The sequence below is a fragment of the Echinops telfairi genome, unplaced genomic scaffold (assembly GCF_000313985.2).
Source record: "Echinops telfairi isolate 266 unplaced genomic scaffold, ASM31398v2 ScPeMD7_7420;HRSCAF=8458, whole genome shotgun sequence".
Taxonomy (NCBI): domain Eukaryota; kingdom Metazoa; phylum Chordata; class Mammalia; order Afrosoricida; family Tenrecidae; genus Echinops; species Echinops telfairi.
The window spans coordinates 47,801,469-47,810,431 of NW_022111320.1; the positions used below are offsets into that span (position 1 = coordinate 47,801,469).

At 46.1% G+C, this 8,963-nt stretch overlaps 1 protein-coding gene across 1 annotated transcript; it reads right to left on the reverse strand.

The window, feature by feature from the left end:
- Positions 1-359: 359 nt before the first annotated feature.
- On the reverse strand, positions 360-1,334 carry XCR1 (X-C motif chemokine receptor 1). The gene has a single exon (XM_004704169.1). It carries the CDS (start codon positions 1,332-1,334, stop codon positions 360-362), a length of 975 nt encoding a protein of 324 aa, XP_004704226.1.
- Positions 1,335-8,963: the final 7,629 nt, after the last annotated feature.

The following is an 8,963-nucleotide window of genomic DNA, read 5'->3' on the forward strand; positions in this document are numbered from 1 at the left end:
TCACCATCACACACGCCGAGGGAGCGTCAGCGTCTCATGAAGTCACGGAGGACAGATGGCCCTTTCTGGGAATCCTTCTGTGTTTTAGAACCTTCGGAATCAAGAAATCCTAAGAAATCCATGTCTAAGTGAAGGAAGAAATGATGAAATCAGAATCCAAGAAACGGGATCACATTTCCAGCCAGGAAGCCACTTTTTCCCCAGAGAGCCACATAGGACTTCCTGGGACCATGCATGTTTTTTTTCAGCCACGCCTCTGTGGTGGCAGCATCCCCACCTACAGGCACCGTCCGCAGCACCTCTTCCCAGGTCCCTTCTCCAGCTCCTCTGCCTGCCTGGCCTACCCATCAAACCCCCCTTCAGTAGAAGGAGGCACCTTCATTAAAGGCCCCTGAAGGGAGAGTGGGGTGGGAGAGTACCTGCTGCCTGCAGAGCCAGAAGTGCCCGAGAAGCCTTTTGAGGTGACTGCGGAATTTGACCCCCACGAACACGTAGAGCACCGGGTTGAAGCAGCAGTGGGAGAAAGCCAGCATGCGGCAGATCTGCACCGCGTACTCCACCTGCTCGTGGGCCTGGCAGGCCTGCATGAGCCTTTGTTTGGCCAAGGTCTGCAGAAAGAGGCTCAGGTTGTAAGGCGCCCAGCTGAGGAAGTAGGCCAGCACAATGGCGAAGATGAGCCGCACCGTCCGATGGCGCCGTTGGGAGCGGGAGCGTAAGAGGGTTCTGAGAATCTCCACATAGCAGAACAGGATAATCCCTAAGGAGAGCAGGAAGAAGATGTTGTGCTGGTAGACGGAGATGACAAACCACCTGGTTTCTGAATAATCGCATTGGTCCGAGAGATCCTTGTGGAAGAAGGCTTCCGAGACGGAGGAAAGGATGCTCACCGCCCATACGATCGCGGTCACCAGCACACGGAAGCGCAGGGTGTGGCTGCGCAGACTCGAGAGGGGTCTCACCACATACAGGTAGCGGTGGATGGTCATGATGGTGAGGATGAGGATGCTGCTGTAGAGGCTGGTGGAGAAGATGAAATTTAGGATCTTACAGCCCAGGTCTCCCAACAGCCAGTCCCAGTGGTGCGCCGAGATCCACACTGGCAGTAGGCATGAGAACACCAGGTCAGAGAGGCACAGGTTGAGGATAAAGACGTTGGTGAGAGACTCCAGACTCTCAAATTTCACCAGGACCCACAACACCAGGCCATTGCCCATGAGACTGAGGAGAAACACCAGGGAGTAGAGGGTGGAGGTAAAGAGGGTGGCAAAGACAACGGCCTTGCTCTCACACAGAAGGCTGTTGGGCTCATATTCATAGGATGTAGTGGCCTCCATCTGCCCTGGGTGGTGGGGATGTTAAGAACATCTGCAACGAGAGAGAGGGAGGGTGATTACATTAGGGACCCGTAGGACTCGTGGTGAAAAAAAGTGGTCTAGGAACCAGCGGAGAACGGCTTATAACAAGATAGAATCTTGTACTAGGACGCAAAGTCATGAAGCATACTAGGGAGTTTTGCTAACAAGTTTTCATCACAAGACTTCCTTGATGGGGAAAAACACTACACTGATTTACATTCTGCCGCCGGCTCCTTTCCTCTTTGTGGGCTGGCACTTGGCGGCACTAAATGTCTCCCAGAAGCTGTAGGGGAGAGAACGATGGGCCTGGATTTTGATTCCTGGCATAAAATTTGGGTCTCAAAGCGTGGTGAAGAAACTAGATGGTGCCCAACTATCAGAAAGAGTAGTGGTCTTAAAGGCTTGTTTTCAAACAAGCAGCCATCTACATGCAGTGTCAGCCACGTCCACAAGGAAGAAGCATGCAGCCTGTATGATCCGAGGATTGTAGATCATAAAATCCAAATGCGGGAATGGTATCAGAGCTTAAATGGTGAACAGCTGGTGTGTAGAAGGGTATGGATGACAGTGGAAGTCCCAAATTCATTTACAGGGTCCAGGCATGGATTAAACTTCCGGTGAATGCCCTCCACTTAGAGTTGAGGGATGTGAATGGCTCTGTTATCAGACAGAGAGCAGAGTAAAGTAGATTATGGCACATGTAGTTAATTTAAAATGTAGTATCTTATCATTTGATCTCTGTTTTGGCTCATTTTAAAGTTGTTTCAGATTTTATTTTAAATCAAAGGAGATATACATGTGGATTAAGCCTCTGATGAATCCCCTCTACCATGAACCAGTGATCTGAACAGCCTTGTTAGCATGCCGAGTATACTGGAAAGTGGATCCTTACAGGTAGAGTTGGGTTAAAGTTTCACACCTTATTGTTTGATCTCTCTTTTGATCCATTTAAAATTTGTTCTAGTTTTTCATATTTTCTGTTTTAATAGAGCTCCCCGGCCCCCCACCGTTTTACATTGCTATTGTTGTTGGGTTTTTTGGGTATGTTTTTCTGTATGTGAAATCCAGGATAGGTAACTATAGAGACAGTAACTATAGAGACAATAACTGGATTAATGGTTCCTTTCAGGTGTGGCAGGGAACGTTGGAGGGAAGTGGGGAGCGAATAACAATACAAGAAAGAAGAAAGTGTTCTAATATTGATTGTAGTAATGATTGTACAACTCTTCTTAACATGAATTGCATGATGTGTGAGTTACATACCAATAAAACAGTTTAACATTTTTGAGTCTCATTACTTGTCAAAATGTTGACAACGTCACTGCACCTTTTGAGACCTTAAAAAATAGACCGGATGATCTCAGAGTCATTCCTTCACATAGCCAATACTCAATCAGCATCCACTCTGCCTGGCACCGCTCTAGGCCCTGAGAATACTGGCGTGAATGGGGCAGGTCAGGTGCCTGCTCTTAAGGAGATAGGAGGAGAGGGCAGGCACTAAGTCAACTCTATCCCTCACTGCCATTGAGTTGATGCTGACACATAGTGACCCTGTGGGACAGAAGAGAACCGCCCACCGCTGGTTTCCAAGACTGTAAATCCTTACAGGAGGAGAACCCCTTGTCTTTCTCCCACAGAGCAGCTGCTGGGTACAAACTTCTGACCTGGCTGGTAAACAGCCCGACATGGAACCCATGATGCCACCAGGGCCCCTACGTTGTGGGGGGAGGTCAGATCCTTGCAATCGCTGCCAGACCACTGTCTCCCCATATCATAGACTTGGGCCTGCTCCCTGCCGCTGGGGACAATGGACAGGCTCCTGGAGGCGGAGTTCACATCCTACTGATAATGGTCTCTATCAGTTGGGCCAGGAACAGGCCAAACCGGTTCTGTGATCTTCAAAGTTAAGCTGCCATCCTGTATCTAAGACCCACCCATCTTGCTGTATATACCCCCAATCCTTCTTCTTCCTATTGCCTGGATACCCCTGGATCACCCCCTCCCATCATTGTAATACCTATAGCACAACCCTTTCCTGTGACGTATGTCTTCACCTGTAATTAGGGGGCTTGCAAGTCCCCAGAGAGGATAAAAGCTTGGGAAGCATTAAAGTTTCCCTCTCCCTCCATGTGGACCACCAAGCGGGGCTGAGGTGAGCAATGCTACCATAAAATGTGTTTGACTCCATTTGTTTCTATATATCTCTTTTATCTCTCATGCTCTCTATAACTTTACTATAATACTTACTTTTTATCGCTGTACAATTGCGCCTACCGAACCCATAATGATTGTGCTAGGAGCTGGTTTCTTCTGGCACTATATAAATGTAGCAACAAAAGAGAGTCGAATAGTGAAGGGTAAACAGGAATGAGAGAATGCCTGGGTCAGCGTATGCCAGGTACGGTGGTCAGGGAAGGCGTCCATGGGAAAGGGCACCGAGCTAAGAGCTGAAAGTCCAGAGGGAACTCCAGCATGGGTTGGGGGAGCCGGTGGGACTAGTAAATTTGTGGAACACTTTGATTGGTCTCTAAAAACACTGGAGAGTATGATGTGGAGGAATTGTGGAGAGGTCGTCAAGGGCCAGGCCACCCTAGGCCTGGTCACTAAAGCCCAAGCCACACTCATTGTCATCCTGTCGGTTCCGACTCATAGAACCTTACAGCACTGCCGAGGCTGGCAAGCGTTTCGTTTTTACTCTAAAGAGTTTTGTTGGCATAGACTTCAAATCGCATCCATTTGAACTGTTCAGTCATATCAAGAAGAGTTGTGCAATCATCACCACAGTCCATTTGTTCTTCCTTGTACTTGTTGTTAGTGCCCCATGTCCCCCCAGCCTCCCCTGACAGGCGCCTAGGCAATTATCAATCCAGTCACTCTCTCGATCGATCGACCTCTCCTGGACTTCATGTACAGAAAATCATACGAAATGCAAGCAGGAGGCAAACACACGAAACAAAACCCCAACAACAACAGTGAATAACCTCACTCAAAAAGAAAGCAGAAATGATTGCAAACAGAAACAATTTAAAATGAGTCAATAGGGAAATCAAACGATAAGTTATTTATCACATGTTAACCTACCTCTACCTGCCACAATCAACTTGACAATGCTCGCTGCTTGATAACAAGGGTCTTCACATCCCTTGATTGTGTCCAGAGGCTTAATCCCTGCAAGCGGACTTTGGAATTCCACTGACATCCATACCCTGGAACCAGGTGTTTACCATTTGAGCTCTGATACCAGTTCCTCTTTCAGATTTGGATTTATTGTGGATGGTCCTTGGATCACAACAGGTTGGCGTGCTTTTTCCAAGTGGACTTAGCTGATGCTTTGTTTAAATGGCTGCTTATTTGAAAGCAAGCCTTTAAGACCCCAGATGCCTTTCTGATGGCCAGGCGCCATGTGGTTTCTTCATCACACCTTGCTAGAGCACCCGTATCTTCAGGGATCTCTTCACGAGGGCAGCATCATCGAACAAGACCATGCCATAAAAACTCACTGTTCTTAGATTGGGGCTAGAACTAAGTTTAAGCCCCTAATCCATTCATATATCGACAGTTTATTTGTGTCTCTGGTTCACTTGAGAAACATCATTATCATTTTATGACAGAGCACATTGTCAATTATCCCCCTGGAACATAAGGTCATTTTCCTGATAATGTCATTAATTTAGCCAGTGCTATAGCATTGAAAACATTGTTGCGAAAGGGAAACTGCACACAGAGAGGCCAGCTTCACAAGAGCTCTCCTGGCAGAGTGGTTATTTATGCATTGGGCTTCTACCTGCAAGGTCAGCAGTTTGAAACCACCAGCTACTCTGTGGGAGAAAGATGAGGTTTTTTACTGCCCTACAGAGTTACAGTCTCGGACACCCCGAGAAGCAGTTCTGCTTTGTCCTACAATAGGGACCCTCTGAGTCAGCATCGACTCGATGGCAGTGAGTTTGGGGTTTTTTTTTGTTTGTTTTGAGGCTGGCTTCAGACAGCACTACACGAACGATTGATCTGTACAGATTAAGCTTCTAAGTGACTGGACACTATTTACACCAACGATGGGGGTTGGCGGCAGCGCAAAACTTTCAGTAACACTCATTCACACAGACAGGACCACTCCTACCAGCTTAATCCAGGTCACAAGCCAGCAAGCAGGGCATGAAAATAATCAATACTTGGTAGTCCAGGGTCACCATTCCTCGGAGACTCTCAAAGCAAGAGAAGGGCTGTCCATCTTTACGGAAGCAGACTGCCGCCGTCCTTCTCCCATGGCTGCAACGCGCCAGTCTTTCAATTAGCCGCTGACCGCCTACCCACCACGCCACCAGGACTCTTCGTATTTAGTGCAAATGGGACAATATGTCAGTTTGATCCTCTGGAAGCAGTCGTTGGGGCACAAGTGTTAAGTACAAGAAATTCAAGCTGTAGAAGTAAGGGGCACGGATGGGGGAGTCATGGCTTTGAAAGCTAAAGGGACCCCGTGCAGCATTAGACTGGGAGACTCCCCCAACGGGGAGTCTGAGAGGACTGAGACAGGAGCACAGAGACCTGGAGTGGATCGCCTCCCTCCCTCCCTCCCTTCTCCCTCCCTCGCTCCACCGGTCCTTCATCTCCACCCATCTTTCCTTCCTCCCGGAGAATGCCAAGATGCTGATATCACGAGTGTATCAGGGAACTCGCTGTCCCTTCAAAAAGAAGGCAGGCAAAGGGAGAGGAAACACAGCCAGCTGGCATCCTCTCCAGAACTCAAAAGAATACAAAAGAAAGCAACCAGACACGCATTTCCCACTCTCCTTCATTTTGCTCTCTGGAGGCGCAGCTTGACTCGAATATATATAAATAGGGTACATTTTCTTTTGTTTAGTAATCATTTCATTGGGGGCTCTTACAACTCATCACAATCCACCCATCCATCCATCGTGTCATGCACATTTGTTGCCATCATCATTTTCCAAACATTTTCTTTTTACCTGGGCCCTGGGTATCAGCTCCTCATTTTTGCCCCCCTCTCTCCCCCACCCTCCTTCCCTCCCTTGTGAACCCTCGATAATTGATAAATTATTACTATTTTTTTCATGTTAGGGTACATTTTAGATCCCCTATTCTTGTTATAAATGTCGGGGAGGGAATGGCACCTTATATAAAGGAGGAAACCCAGGACAATCAGCTTCTCTTCAGAAATCATGGCGGGCAGAGGGCTGGGGCAGCCCTCCGGTGTGCTCTGAGGAAACGACGCGCCAACCCGTCATTTGAAAACACGATTCCAGAATGAAGGGCAACGAAAGACATTTTCAGAGAAAAGAAAAGCGAAAGAATGTGCTGCTCGCAGGAGCAGCCCTGGTGGCGGCGTGGTTACGCATTGGGCTCCTCACCACAGGTCAGCAGTTCAAAGCCAGGAGCTGCTCCTCTGGAGAAAGAGTGATATCTTGGAAACTCACAGGGGGCAGTTCTACCCTGTCCTACAGGGTCCCTACGAGGGGAATGGATTCTAGCCTGTGAATAGAGCCCAACGCCTCATGGTAGAGCGCTCAGCGGTTTAACAAGAGCTGGTCCATGGGAGAAAATTGTGGCCGTCAGTTTGCACAGAGGCAGCCTTAGAAACCCTGGGCCAGCGCTCCTCTGTGCTACAGGGTGGCTAGGAGTTGGACTTGACCCTGTGGCCCCAGACTTGGCTTTTGTTTTCAGAAGTTTCACTGTAGCTCAAAGAAGGCCGATTGAAGAGGAAAAAGGCCAGATGCAAATGCAAGTTTCAGGAAGGAAAATGAGTTCTGGAGATGTAAAGAAAGGAATTATACCGCAAAATTGTCATTTTAAATTTCTTTAAAATATGTAAGATTGCTCATAGCAATTTTAATTGCCTTATGGGATTTATGGAACAGTTATTGTCTAAGGGATTGGGGGTGGTAAAAAGATTGATATGGTTGTACCATTTCTACATTTTATGTGAAGCAGTACAATATTTGTGGAACACTAAGATTTTATTATAACCCCCGGAGCAATGATTACAAAATAATGGGGGAAATATAGTTAAAAAGCCAATGGATAATTAAAATAGAATTCTCGAAAAAATCAAATAGCTGAAAAGAAGGCAGGAAAAGAATAATAGAGGTATAAAAATCAAAGGAGACCCAGAACAGATGGTAAAGTAATAGATCGAAATCAAATCATGTCAATAATTGTCATAGATGTTTTTGGAAAGCAAACATTGCCCAAATGGGAAGATTAGGCCCTAACTGTATCCTGTCTGCAAGAGACATATTTTAAATATAAAGGCAGAGCTTGAAAAAAAAATGGATGGAAAACTAAAAATATTGCATGAAAACACTCATTAAAGGGATCACAATTCATCAAAAGAACATAACAACCATAAATCTATATGCGCTCAAGAGCAGAGATTCAAATGCACCAAGCAACGGCTAGCAAAATTAAAGAAAAAAAGAGCAAATCCACAATCATAGTAGATATTTTAGTGCCTCGTCTCTTCAGCAGTTTATAGAACTATCAGACAATAAACAAGTTAATAAAAATCAGGAAAGTCATAGAAGACCTGAACAATAACTTGAACCAATTTCTTTTAATTGATGAACCATCAATTAGATGGTCCAGTGATGGACCATCATACTCAACAACTGCAGAATAAGGGTCTTTTACAAGGACGCTCACAAAGAAAGGCCCGATGCTGGGTGATACAAGGAGTGTTGATACATTTAAGAGGATTGGAACGAGGCAGGCAATATTCTCTGACTAAAATGCAATTAAATTAGCAATGGATAACAATAAAATGTCTAAAAAATTCCTAGTCCTGTAGGAGCACAATAACACGCTCTGGAAGTCTCTGAGCCGATGAAGACATCACAGGGGCAATTATTATGAAGAATTTGGAATTGAACAATACTTCAAAAGGCAATTTAGCTGAATTTGTGGGCTGAAACTAGAGAGCCGTGCTTAGAGAGCCAGCACCAGCTTTCAATGTTTCTATTCCAATGGAGACAGTCCTAAGATCGAAGACCCAGAGAAAGAGAAAGAAAGGAAAACTAAACTATTAAAAGAAACCACCGAAGGTCAAAGCCAAAGCCAACGAAATAGAGAATGAGCAAGAAGAGAGATAGACAACATGACAAACTGGTTGCTTGGGCTTTTAACAAAGGTAAACGCTAGCTAGGCTGAGTGACGGACAGCTGGCGAGCAAGATGAGAGGCACAAGTTACCCACGACGGTGCATGGAAGCAGGCTGGTTACTCCCGGACTGGTGAACATTAAGGCAAGAACCCCAATTGCAAGATCAATTTTCTGTCGCTGAATCCGACCACTGGAGTGAAGTGAACGAATGTGTTTAAGAATTCCACCTACCCGAAGTGACGTGAGACGATGCAAAAACAGGAACAACTGTTTAATGATGATAGACACTAAGGGTAGTACGCGTTTCCACAGAGAAAGCTCCTGGCCCAGCTGCTTTTGCTCGTGAGTTCTATCAGGTAGTTAAAGGGGAAAGAAAGACAGCCACTCGACACAATTTACACCAGCTCTTTCTGAGATTGAGAAGGATGGATTTACTTTTCCACTTGTTTTGTGAAGTTCGCAAACCCGTTACCATAAGCAGACGGACACATTAAA

Excerpts from the sequence above, each read along its gene's own strand:
- XCR1 (XM_004704169.1), bottom strand. The coding sequence starts at position 1,334 with ATGGAGGCCACTACATCCTATGAATATGAGCCCAACAGCCTTCTGTGT.